At 33.1% G+C, this 14,624-nt stretch overlaps 1 protein-coding gene across 3 annotated transcripts in view; it reads left to right on the top strand.

The window, feature by feature from the left end:
• Usp32 (Ubiquitin specific protease 32) overlaps positions 1–14,624 on the top strand; it is a 97,612-nt gene that overhangs the window by 59,158 nt on the left and 23,830 nt on the right. For 2 of the 3 annotated variants that reach the window (XR_011332486.1, XM_069828010.1), the window contains exons 17-20: positions 1,304–1,478; positions 2,746–2,897; positions 5,455–5,656; positions 8,494–8,693. Coding sequence is in view for 2 of the 3 variants with exons in the window: in XM_069828010.1 (XP_069684111.1) it covers positions 1,304–1,478; positions 2,746–2,897; positions 5,455–5,656; positions 8,494–8,693 (729 nt within the window). In the remaining variant the exon portion in view is untranslated. The remainder of the gene's footprint in view (positions 1–1,303; positions 1,479–2,745; positions 2,898–5,454; positions 5,657–8,493; positions 8,694–14,624) is intronic. The other variant, XM_069828011.1, reaches the window with a different exon arrangement.

Genomic DNA, 14,624 nt, shown 5'->3' on the forward strand with positions numbered 1-14,624 from the left:
ATTTTGTGACTAATATCTGTTTCTTCATTCTTACCTACTTTCACAGATCTTCCACTTCCATAGATTTATCAACAGTAATCTCACTAGAGGTTTTGATTTATCTAGAGAAAATCGAAACTCAGGAGGGATTTAATTGACTATTACACGATTGGAAGAAAGTATATAAAGATTAGAAGTAAGAAAGTACTCCAGTACAATAAAATATTAATTGACTTACGAAAATACGACTGTCTTCAAATGTATTATTGTACCATCTCAACATTACAAATATTATGCTAGATGGCAGTAGTGTGTTATGATTAGCTATTTTCTTGTTATCAGTTGTGCCAACTATGGAATCTTCATTGAACTCTGTGGATGGTTACTGGTCAAGAAGGCTTTGTTGATTCAGTTTCATTTTTATTAAAACAGTTGCATTTCATTTCAATTATCAGGATCCCAGTAATAAACGTCATTTGACAGATGATTTTCAATAAATCTTAGTATTAAACAATCTCTGATATGTGACTATCCATAATATCATATAGCAGAAGCTATAACATTCATAACCTAAATAATATAAACAAGTGTTAGAAAAGTTTTAATTAGGGATGATAAAATAAACAAGAAACATTTTAATTAACGATGATGAAATAAAAAATAAACATGAATAATTTTAAAAGAAACAATTATTGAAAGCACAATTTTCAAATTTGAATGTTTTAGTGGTTGGTGGTTCAGTTAATATTATATTGGACGTGTGCGTAAAAGAAGTGAACTCTTTATGTACATGGTGTATCCCTCAACTTATTCAGGATTTCCGAATGGTGCTCTTCATTTATTTGTAAATAGGATTTCAGGGAAGATGCATAGCTATGACCAGTGATCTTTATTAATTCTTGTTCTTGAATGCCAATGCGAGTCATATTTGAAAGTGCTGTGCATTGACTGGAGTGGTTTGTAATTTTCTGTTTTTTGACGTCCAGACCAGTGCAGTTTGAAATGTTGGCAAACAAAGAAACAAATGCTAGGGTAGTGATAAAAATAAACAAATGCTAGGGAAGTGATAAAATTAAACAAATGCTAGGGATCCGATAAAATTGTGCGATAAGCAGCCATGATTGGTTGAAAGACGTCCTTCCGTACCATTTTATTGTTCAAAAGTAGTATGACATAGTAAAAGTGTAATAGTCAGTAGAAAATGTTCGTTCTTGTGGTTCTGACACAGTTCAATTTCAGTAGTCATTGATTCCTACACTTTTGTGTAGTGAGTTTGTAAGACTGCATACAGGAACTCACATTGTTTGATACTTTTATTTTTTAGGCTTGGGAAAATCACATTCTTCGCAACAAATCCATAATTGTGGACTTATTTCATGGTCAGCTCAAGTCGAAAGTCACATGTAAGGTTTGTGGCCATGAGAGTGTCCGGTTCGACCCTTTCAACTACTTGTCTCTACCCCTGCCTATGGAGAGCTATGTCCATGTTCAAGTCATTGGTAAGCTATGAAACTAAGTAAAGTTTATAAATGTAATTAAAATGTTAGAAATTTGCCAGCATCTGTAGCAATAAATCCACGTCAAATTTATATTTAATTAGTAATTTTTCCGGAACAAAAATATTTAATAAGTGAACATTCTGAAACTTCATAAGTCGTGAATTTTGCTTCATCCATATCTAAACTTCTCAGTGCTTAATTTTTTATGTATCCTATGCTTTTTATAATCGCAATTAAATCATTAAACCTAAGCAAGTTTATATTTGTTAATTCCTGTGGATGGGGTACATAGTAAGCACTTCACACTATTTTGGTTTGCAGAAAATGCAGCTTTGTGTAATCATATGATATGTCTTGTATTGTATTATATTGTATTTATTAACATTCCATGGTATTCATACATGCTTACAGCTATAATATGGAACAAGTCAAAAAACTTAATACTATTATAAAATCTTAATTTATAGTCACAGTCTAGATGAAATATATACAGACGAGATTTACAATATAGTCTACTAGTACAACACAAAGTTTTAGTAACAATTTCATGAAGTGTTATTGAATGTCATGAATTCACCTACAGAATAGAAGGCGTGAGAAATTAGGTACTTCTTTAATTTGGCCCTAAATAATTTTATGTTTTGTGTTTCATTTTTTATATTGATAGGGAGGCCATTAAAAATTTTTACTGCCATATAATGCACTCCTTTTTGATAGCATGATAGACTTGCCGATGGAGTATGAAAGTCATATTTTTTAGGTGTATTTATGCTATGAACTGTTGAATTAGTTAGAAAGTTTTCACGATTACATACGAGGAAGATTATTAATGAAAAGATATACTGACAAGCCATGGGCATTATTTGTAGTTTTTTGAAAATAGTCCTATACGATTCCCTAGATTTGGCACCTACTATTATTCTAATTACTCTTTTTTTGTAATAGAAATATATTGTTACTGTCTGTGGAATTTCCCCAGAATATTATTCCAAAACTCATTACCGAGTGGAAGTATGCAAAGTATATTGTTTTTAAGGTATTGATATTTACTATCTTTTGCATAGATCTAATAGCAAAACAAGCTGAATTTAGTTTGGGGGTAATTTCTTTAATATGATTTTTCCAATTTAACACATTATCGATTTTTCAGCCAAGAAATTTGGTTGTTGTTGTTGTTGTTGTTTCTAATAGGGATCTATTATTAATTATTGCGCTAGAAATTTGCGACGTTATAAGCAAGATAATGTATTGCACTTTTTGTTCACAGTAATTCGGTTAGATGGATCAGTTCCTGTTAAGTATGGCCTACGGCTGAACATGGATGAAAAATATAGCAGTGTAAAAAGTGCGTTGTCTGTTCTCTGTGGGGTACCAGCTCACCTTCTCAGGCTAGCTGAAGTCACAGCAGCTCAGATCAAGGTGAGTATAAATACAGATTTGGTTGTTTGATTTATGATGCCAAGAATTTGACAGCTAGATCAATGGCCCTTCTTACCTGATTTCAATTTATTTGATATCCCATTTTTTTTTTCAGTCTGTGTACTCTGTGTTTTTTTACACACTGCAAAAGAAACAAATTATTTTATATAAACATACAGCCTCTTCCCAACTTTTCACCAAGAACTCGTTATATTTGTGGGGGGGGGGGGGGGAACCATGGAGCCTATATTTTTATTACATATTTATCTTACAGACATTTTAATAAAACCGAAATTAACTTATCATAATTCAATACTCAGATTTTACTGGACATTTGATTATTTTTTCTCACACATCTTAGCATTCAGTATCTTTCTGTCTTGTGTAATTTTTTAAGTAAAGTTATGCCACTTTTTTGCTGTCAGTACTGTCGAAATAATCTTTGTCTGTGTATAGTCTTAACCATTCTTACTTCTGACAAAACAGTTAAGGCCAGTTAATACGTTGGTTCACTGGCATTTAATGCCAACTTTAATTTTAAAAGATCTTTTTATAGGTATGCATGATATATTTAATGATTACAATTTATGTGTCGGAAAAATTAATATTATGAATTAATTATATACACTATATTTAATAATGCAAACAAAATCATGGTAAATGTTCCCATATTCTCAAATCTAGTACATGTTACGTAGTCAGCTGTTTACAAAGTATTATTAAAACATCTCCATTATTCAGACAGAAATTTTTATTTAATCTCTGCAAAAATTATGTTTGAGTATTAGAATAAGAGAAGTGAATAGAAGCATTTGAAATGTGGATATGGAGAATAATGGAATGTGTGAAGTGGACAGGTGGAATAAGAACTGAAGCTGTTTTGGAAAGAGTGGATGAAGAAAGAATGATGCTGAAACTGATCAGGAAGAGGAAAAGGAATTGCTTGGTTCACTGGCTGAGAAGAAACTGCCTACTGAAGGATCCACTAAAAGGAATGGTGAATGGGAGAAGAGTTCGAGGTAGAAGAAGATTCGTCGTTGTCGTGCTGAGAACTATAGGCACTAAAAGTTAGGAATGACACCAAGTATAGTTATGGATGTGGTGTCCATTAGGAAGGTTATTAAACCTAGTTCACAGGAGTGTGATATGTAATAATAGAGAACTAAGTCCCAAGGATTGGACAGTGGATCTTGTCTCAGAACATAATTTGTAAGTGGAAGTTAGGAGTGTTAAGGATTATTAACGATACCAAAGAGAATTACTTATTGACCAGAATGCCATTTAAAAGGAGTGAGAACATGGCTTGTATTTTTATAAATTATAGTGAGTAACAATATAACTTCCAGTGCTTATAAATCTGGACTCTAATTATCATCATGATTATGATCATTTTCATTTGAGAAATTGTCTTAATGACAGGCACTTGCTGTTCTTTGCACTGCAGATAATAAAGGGTCTTTATTTTCGTGTTTCCTTCGAAATATTCTCTGATATTAACAACAAATTACCTTTCTTGGTTGCTGATAGTTTATCAACTTTTTCGTGACATTCTACATTAAATACTCTACTGTAACACTTATAACATAAGGCATAACACATACTGACGACTCTACAACGTTCAATATTGAATTTTCTGGCAGTCTAGACTGAGTATATGCTAACATCAAACCATGTAGAAGGGAACCACAGCAAAACTTACAAAATAAATGCAGTAAGTGGGGTCACAATGAAAATAAGACTCTATGGATACATGATCCTTCCTGATCTCCCCCAATGAACGTAATTTTCAGTTTACATTATTAAATGAAGAGTCCACTGCAAGAATGATGGATGTCACTTTCTTGTCGAAAATGAACCAAGACTGTCAGTGCATAGCTTAAGACATATAGAATGTACATACAGAGTTATATGGCATTAACGCCGGTGGAATAACGGCTAACGCGTCTGGTCGCGAAACCAGGTGGCCCGGGTTCGATTCCCGGTCGGGGCAAGTTACCTGGTTGAGGTTTTTTCCGAGGTTTTCCCTCAACCCAATATGAGCAAATGCTGGATAACTTTCGGAGCTGGACCTTGGACTCATTTCACCGGCATTATCACCATCTCATTCAGACGCTAAATAACCTGAGATGTTGATACAGCATCGTAAAATAACCTACTAAAAAAAAAACACTGATAGTCATTGTCCAGTAATGATCGGAAAATCACAGTTAAGCTTTGAGCACTAAGCATTTCAAACTTTCAATTGCTTCTCCTGCAAAATGTATTCCAAATGACATCCATCATTCTTGCAGTGGACTCTTCAAATGTATACGTAAAGTAGGAATTAATAATAATAATAATAATAATAATAATAATAATAATAATAATAATCTTTTCAACACATAAGAGTTGCTGATTTTAAAATATGCTTCATACATCAACATGTGCACATATGACATCCTATTTGGGATGATTCCATAATAATTCATGCCTACCTACTTCATAGCTAATGACATTTCATGTAGATTAAGAAATATTAACAAAGCTGTATTCTGAAAATACTGATCTTCTGTTGCAGAATGTTCCTCCGGATGACCAGAAAATAAAGACTTTAGTTAGTAGTTCACTATATGCGTACGAGTTGCCTGAAAACATGAGCTCAGGCTCTGTGTCAGGTGGAGAGGAAGAGCGATTATCATTGTGTTCGCTCAAATCTCAAAGGGAAGCTCAGACTTTCACAGCAATTCAGCGTTCCATTCAACCTAAACAGCAGTCGGCAGGTAAGAACTGATAGTAAATTTCAGTGACTGTTCTTAAGCTTACAGAATGTAAAACTGCAGTCAGAGTAAATAATGGAAATCATGTTAACTTCAACTTCACTTACCTTAACCAATATGTTTTACTAATCTACAGTGAGTCCCAGTGGACAGGAGTAAAGAATTTGCAATACCGACTTCTGACAGCTCAATATTGAATTCTCTTGCACTTGCTACCCACATTGGTTGGCTAATAAGAACTGGATTCATCACTTGTCTTGCCTTTCCTGCACCACAAGACAACTGAAGATGGCGTTGTCACATAGGTTCTTAGCTCAGTTATAATGCAAACACTTTCTTCCATGCTTACCAGTAATGAACACAAAATCTCGTGTCATAAGTCGATTCTTCCATTGCAGTAGCAGGAGAAAGGAACATGAAGAGAGAATGGACGAGGTTTGAGAGAGACGGAGGTAGAAACACATACAGTAGACGTTTTTCTGGGGACACAGAATAATTAACCTTAAATGGGGGTTGACACATAACAGAGGTTTACTATTTTTGTTTAAAAATTTTTTAATGCTTTCACAAAAATTCAATTTATGTGCAAAAAAGCTACACTAAGTAAATTATGGGTAAACTATACAAAGAAAAAAGTAGGAAACATTAAGGGGAAGCTGGAGTTGTCTTCTCGTCTTAGATATCTTCGCATTCGAATTTTTTTTCCATTTCTCGAATTTTTTTTTTTTTTCTATAATACATTTCTAAATTATAGACATCAGCTCAAAGAATTTTGAGTGACCACAAGGTTCCTGAATACAATAAACATGTACAATAATATGATGTGAGAAAGCGTTTTCCTTTTTGCAAAACACACATGTTCGTGAAGGTGCAGGGTGGGAGTGATAATCACATGGCCCACTCCGTTAATACTTGACAGAGAGCAGCAGCATTGCCAAGTCATTGACTATTTTAAAAAATTGTATTTATTTTGAAATGAAATGCATTTATTTTTGCATTAATTGAGATTTAAAAAAATGATTTAAGAAAATTTTTTAACATAAAGTGCAGGTTTCACAGTAAAGAAAAGAACTTTAAATCGAATATAAAAATACATTAACCATATGTAATAATTATAGGGACCGTGAAAATTTAACATTAAATGCGGAAAAAGGTTAAATGAAGTCCCCTAAAATCGGGGTTCTACCACAGTCTAGTATATACAGTCACGAAGCTTGAGTTGTGAGGGTGCTAGGAATAAAAGACTGTGCTGACATACTGCGGAGAAATTTTAATTACTTCACCTTTCATAAACGACATAGAATTTGTTCAAAACCAAGCTCTCAGACTCATTACTGGTGGAATCAAAACAACTCCAATAGATTCTATGAGATTCCTCACTAATATTAACAGCATCAAAATGACAATAGAAGAAAAAGCACTGATTCAATATGAAAAACTTATTAGATTACCAGGAAACAATTGGCATTCATACAGTCCTCTCTGTAGATTGAAAACTCAAAAAAGTTTCATATCCATTGTTCAAGAATTAAAACAGAAAATCAATATCCCGAATTTAAAAGAAAACCTACAAATTAAACCAAACCCTTTAACTCTATTAAATATGGAATATAATCTAAATTTAACAGAAGAAATACTGAAATCAGAAGTAAAAACTGAAATACTAAAACAATTGTCTTTAGAGACAATTAATATTAGATACCCTCCACAAAACTGGCTTCATTTATACACTGACGGATCCTTGATCTCCAGAGAACAAGGTGCCGGTGGAGGTGTTACGTGCTGTCTCTTCTCACTTTATAGAGCTCTTGGGTATGGAAAAACAAGTTTTGATGGAGAAATCATTGCAATAAGTGAAAGTCTCAGGAATCTTCTATGCCACATCAGTAAATTGAAAAATGCAGTTATATTGTCAGACTCCAAAGCTGCTATTGTATCAATAGTCTCTAAACACACACCTTCATCTCAAACAGCAGAAATAACTAAAATGCTCTCTCAATTAATATCACTCAATAAAAGAATTGTATTCCAATGGATACCATCCCATTGTGGAATCCTGGGAAACGAGAATGCAGATGCTTTAGCAAAGAAGGGCAGCACTGCTACTTACAGACCTGTTACTAAATCTACGTATTACTCTGTGAAAAGATTGATTAAATCTACATACTTAGACTTCAACAAACAAAATTTGATAACACAATCCCAAGGGAAAAAATGGAACTCTCTGCATCAAAATCCACAGTTAATTCCCAATTTACCACGAAAATCGTCTGTAGCTGCATTTAGATTGGCAACAGGCCATGATTGTTTGGCCAAACACCTGCATAGAATTGGAATATATCAGTCTCCTAACTGCCCATTGTGCAACTCAAAGCAAGAAATGGATACGGAACACCTCAAAATCTGTGCTTCAGTGGCTGGCCATGATAATATCTTTGAAAAATATTGGAATGCAAGAGGTCAAATGACTTTATTGTCAAACGCCTGGCACTAGAAAACAACAACAACAACTATTTCGCATTGTCTGTAATGAGGCGATAGTAGCGATCCTAATGGTTAGCAACTATCTGTGGATGCATATTTACTACATATTGAGCTTCGTGACTGTATATATTAGACTGTGGTTCTACTGTAGATGATTTGAAGCTAGGCACAAACAGCAACAATACAGACTGACAAAGACAGAGAGGGGGGAAAGAACGAGACACTCATACGAAGAGGGATGAAGATAGAATGATCTCTGGAATATATTTTTAGTGACATGTTTCAGGAAATACAAGATAATCTACAAATGATCCATTCTTCCTAACATGACGTTTGTTTGAATGTGGTGTTGGCAGGAGTGACAAAGATGAACAGCAGTATCAGTGGAGATGCCGACTGTTTACAGCAACAGCCCATTAATAGTAAAAGCGTAATAGATGAGTCCTCTCTGGTCTCGTCAAGTCCTCCACCTCCACCTCCTGTGCCGGCCGCCACTACCGTGGAGGTAAGGTGGCACCACAGTTTCTGCATGCCTGCTGCATTCTTGTGCTTCAAGGTATGGTTCTCCTTACTCTAAGATTAATCTGAAGCCAGTAGACAGAGCTGCTACTTCCCAGTCCATACTTCCAATAGGCCTACATATTTTTATAGTTTCTGTTTTCCTAGTTCTAAATCCTTTGATTACCACTTGTTTTTTTTTTTTTTTTTCTGCAATTTGCTATATAATCATCATCACTTGCGAAAAATGAATGCACATTAGAAAGTTTTGTAGATTTCTCTTCATGTATCTTTGTATTAAAAGATGTATCTTATGCAGGGATCTCATGATAGTTTGTCTTCAGAAATTATTGTTGAAATTTCGTTGCGTAAGTTTCTATTTTAATTTTTTTCTGTGTGTGGGATTGATATACTTGTATCTTTTAGTCTTCCCCATATAGTGCAGTAGTTTACATTAGTAAATTCGGGAGAATTTTAGAATTATCATAAGGAAATACGAACACTCGAAAAAAAATCTGCTTCACTATCATAGTCTGCTGTAAATTCCAGTACATTAAAACAATACAAGATTTGAACTCTGCTTTTTAGTATGAAACCCTGATATGCTAGGCATTCTGCTAATAAGACGTTTATTGGTAATTGACGGGAGTAATTTTAAAATATTTTTCTTTTAATTTTTAGCAAAAAGTTAACAGACCTTTGTATATAAAAAACAATGATGATTTACCCTAAAACAAATGAGACCGTTTGTGTTCTTTAGTTGTTAGTGGTTGTATGTTGGTATTGTCAAGTGAAAGTTATTCTTTATTTACATACCTTTTGTTCCACCTTTCTCCTCTCCCAAGAATTGTGGAACCTGTTACGGTTGAACGAGAGGTGACAACTGATTCCGTTTATGCACTTCTGTGATGCTGTAGGTGTTAAGCAGTTGTTAGGGCATTACCGAAAATAGTATCAATGAATTATCCGAAAAAAAAAATACCTGAAACGGTTCTGCCCTCTTTATTTCGGATTAATGGGATTCTACTGCATAATGTTTGCCTCTTCCGTATACAATCTAAAGAAAGAAAGTTCATTTTCTTACTTGGATGAATATTAAATGTATGTATTTAATTAACTGTATTTAACAAAATCGTTATTTTTCTGCTTCACTATATTTAAAGGTGATTTAATATAGTTTTAATTCTTCATGATTTATCAAATGTTCCATGGTCATTTCCAATTCTTTACTACACAGCAGACAATTGATAAATTAAGAATTCCAGTTTTATGACGATGTTTACTCAAGCAGTCATGACCAATGTTAAGTCTAAACATTGCAACAACAGATTTGCAGTGTAGTTGCGGAATTAAGTTATGTTCTTTCAAAATTTTGGTCCACCTAGAATTTTTTTCTTCTTATAGCAGTCGAAAAAATTATAGTTGTGATTGATTTTTTTTTTTTTATTTGCTTGTACTTGATGGATTCGGATACAGATTAAATGATTGCATTGAAGTATGCCTTTTGAATAATAATACAAGAAAATTAACTGTAAACAGTTACAGCCTTTGAAACTTGATAAAGAAACTGAATTGTTACAAGATGCTTACAATGTATAGTGAAAAAGTATGTGTCATCTTCGTGACATTCTCTTTTTTGTGAAATATTTTAATGTAATATCAGAAATAGCAATATAGTCGATAAGATGCATATATGTACATATTTTTTTTTTAATCTATACACATTGTTTTTCGTGAAGTGAAGACGAGTTATAGATTTCCGTTTGATAAGGATGTTTTCAGCTTCAAATGAAACTAGTCATAGGTACGTTTAATTCAATAAGAAAAGTTAGTGACAACTTTCCAATAGTACCAACCTCTGTATCTCCCATGCATTTAGTAGCTCTGTTTACTGGCATTCACTCAGCACAAGCAAAAGACCTTAACCACTGCAGTTTAGAATAGTTTCCTTCTTATTGCGCTGTGCTTGTATGTGCTTGCTAGTATAGAAAGCACAGTATTGTAGATATTAACTTTGTACTGAATGAGAAAAGAAATTGGCTAAAACACGCAAGTTTTAGCATTTTATTATTTTTTTCCTTTCAAGCAAGTTGCAACATTTTCCATCATCTCCTAGCTGATTACCTAGCAATGCCTCCAGATTTTGAGATTTGGCTTCAGTTAAACTTTCCTGAACTCTACTAGTCTTCTGGCAATGTCGAATTCCATTTTGTAGGTAGGTGCACCTAAGAGGCTGAATTTATTACCTCTCATGATAGATAGTAGATGTGAATGTTGCTAGAGGAGTTGAATTGTGAGACATGGACGAGAAACAACTGATAAATTGTACCTGATATCATTTCATTTAGAGACAGGTTGGTCCTCTTTCAAATCTTCGACATAAAAGTTCCTTTTTTACTTCCCTTATGAAGGAAGCCACACACAGGAAGTTTATAACTAATTTTCGTAGTGGGAGATAATGAGAAGCATGCATAGGTTTTATTTTTTGTCCATAGTGCATTCTTTTTGTGGAAAATACGTTATGGTACTCTTAACATACAGTTGAACTTGGTTATAAGCATCATTAAAGCGATTGAAGAAATGATGTCACTATGAAAGAAGAAAAATACAGTAAATAAAATTTAAAAAAAAGTACATTCATAGTATTAGGTATTTTGTACACTACTATAATTTAATTTGCAATTTTATATAAGCCTACAGTACTGAAACTTTTTAAAGTACTTTACACTGTCCTTGTTTTTTATTATTATTTTGAAAAATAGAAATCTGTACTGGATTGTAGAAAATATTGAAATAAGGACAAATATAGTACAGTAATTGAAATACATAATGTTCAAAATTAAGAACGTGGGTTGAAGAAATCCGTAATTTTTTCTGTTGCTGTTTTGCAGAATACTGCATCTGTAAATCATTCTTAATTCTTCCTTAACCAAACTAAATTCATGGCTTACAAGAGCTTTTTTTTTTTACCACTCTCGATTTGTTTTTGTAACATTAACTTTATCTTCCACACTTAAAAACTTTCGTTTTCTATGTAACTTGCTCCATTGTGTTGTATGTAACACTTATTTGCAAACTGAATGTCTGATCCAGTGAACTTCAGATCCAATGACAGACATGATAATCACAGGACCACTGAGGGCTACCTCTTTGTTGGTTTATTTTAAACTACTTTATATTATTTCTGAAGCTAGGAGCCTTAATTTTCACACTCTTTATGGTGATGATGTAAATGTTCAGTCATAAATGATTGCTATGATGCTGCCAATCTTGAAAGTTGGTATCTGTAGTGGTTAAGCTCTTGGCTGATGTTTAGTGAACACGTGCCAGAAGTCAGGTTTGCAAGTTACTCTTTCTGTCTATCTTAACATTTTCTTCTGGTACACATTTTTAAGTGTAGATAGTATTTATGCTTTTCATAGATTGTTTCTTTATTTTGTAAAATAGATGGTTTTATATTAACCTATCGGCAACTACTTGATCAATAACTTAGATGCTCTTTGGTAACAAATGGATCTTTAGTAAACAAATATAAAGAGAAAGAGATTTTTAAACTGATATACATTTGTCACTAGATATTTGCAAGTGTGAATGACGGAATATACCTTCAGTTACTCACAATATACCAGATATTTTCATTGGAACTTAAGGAGGGAGGGTGAGAGGAACATGCCTTGCATTTTGTAGAACTTTATTTGCGGTATACTTAGGCCGTGTCTTAAAGCTACATTTTCAGCTGAAGCGAACTAGATTGTTGACTAAATAGCCGGATGTGACGTCAGAAGTCATGATCCAAAGCTACATAGTGCATAGCAATCAAGTCCGTAGTAGCTAGTAAACGAAAATGCTTGCTTGATTGTTGACTTGTTCACTAAACAAACATGGATACCTCATCAGCAAATGGGGTTATGAAATCTGAAAATGCTTTGGAAGTGAAATAATGTAAATATAATGTAGAATAACACGTTAACTTTGAACACTGACGTTGTTAGTACCTTCTGTACAATGTTTTAAACATTACTGTAATATATTAAGCCCTTATCTTTTCCACATAACTCGTAATGAAACTGCATTAGGACACTGCCTTCTTAATTTAGTGCTGCACCATGATGTCATGGTTTTTAGAAAAATAGTCTATGAAAAAGCCCATGTTTCAAGCATACATTTCCAAAGTGTGTAGTTAACAAGTCACCTAGTTGCTAGTCACTAGTGTGTAGTATGGACTTGAGCTTTGAGACACGGCCTTACAATCTCAGGCTTCATTTTTTTAAATCAGTCTTTCCAAAATAGGGTTAAGTATGTCATCTGAGAATGGAATCTCCTTTTTAATATAAACCAGTTTCTCATACGTTGTTTCTTAGATTTATAATAATAATAATAATAATAATAATACTGTTGTTATTATTATTATTATTATTATCATCATCATCATAATTTTTTTACTGTTTTTAATAATAATAATAATAATAATAATGGTTTATTTAACCTGGCAGAGTTAAGGCCATACGGCCTTTTTAAACTAGAAACATATATTATGTAATATATTTGATGTAATAAATAAATTTATTAAGTCCACCAATGTGGACTAATGATTAGCATGTCTCACCATGAAACGAGTGGGCCTAGGTTGAAATCCTGTTTGGGAAAAGTTACCTGGTAAATGTTGTTTCTGAGGTTTTCCCCTTCAACCTATTGAGAAAAAATGTTGGGTAACTTTCGGTGCCGGACCATGGACTAAGTTTACTGGCATTGTGACCTTCATTTCAACCAGACACTAGATAACCATCACAGCTGATAAAGCATCATAAAATAAACCAATTAAAAATAAAAAAAATGAATAAATTCAATATTATGAAGGCTTAGCTTTCAGTGTCAAAATGACAAACTATATTTTTTAGGCTCGACCATGCCGAAATATAGTAATTATACACCTGGCAGCAGTACTTTAATACATGTCATTAAAGTACACCTATTCATTAAAGTTCAGGTTTTCGATTATTCTCGGATATGCAATCGAAAAATAACGAGGGAAATGTCATGGAGGCTGGAAAGCCAATACTGTCGCAGAAGGTTATGTTCTGTTACTATAATAATTAGCGTTAATTGTAAATAATATTCAAATAAATTCAATTTGTCATCTCGTTTTTAATTCTAAATCAATTTCCAGGTTATACCAAAATTAGTTCATGTTATTCTCTACATCAAGGTCAATGACATTATTGTTCCTCGGAAAAATCAATACTTTCGCGTCTGCGCACATCTCACACGAGCTATACATAAGGTCACTTCCGATCTTGAGTCAGATACAAATAAAATTAATACTTCTGAATAATTTCAAATTAGAAATATGGTCGAGCATAAAAAGTCGTATGAAACTTGCCTATAATGGTAATTAAGATGCTCGTATGAAAATTATGAAACTCACTTGCGCTCGTTTCATAAACAAACATACTTGCATCTTAATTACTATCATTATAGGCTCGTTGCATAATGTACTATTATACGTATATGATATTTTTTGGTCTCAAGAGTTAAAAAGCAGCTCATTATGTATTTGAGTTGACATGCATCATAGACAGATAAGTAAATATATAATAAAGTTTCTCAATGCATGTACTGGTATTTGTAAGATATTTGTGACATCTGTGTTTCAGTTTTGTCAATATTAAATGTAATAAATTACTATATTTCTCACATATAAGTCTTTCTTAGATTCACAACTCACTTTCTACATCAGCTATTTAAAATATAAAATTTCTCTTTACCGTTAAAATGAAATAAGATGAAAAAGCAAAATGATGTGTTGAATTGGTTGGATTACTTTTGTGTATCTATGCCTTTCTGGTATTGCAGTGGCATGATATCTTATTGTTTTCAGATAATAAATATTTACTTTTATGTCTGACAGCTTTTTAAAATATGTTATGGTCCTTCTTATATGTAAGCAAATATGGTAAACATTTGTAAAAAAAATACTTAAATATTGCCT

This window comes from Periplaneta americana, chromosome 6 (genome assembly GCF_040183065.1).
Source record: "Periplaneta americana isolate PAMFEO1 chromosome 6, P.americana_PAMFEO1_priV1, whole genome shotgun sequence".
Taxonomy (NCBI): domain Eukaryota; kingdom Metazoa; phylum Arthropoda; class Insecta; order Blattodea; family Blattidae; genus Periplaneta; species Periplaneta americana.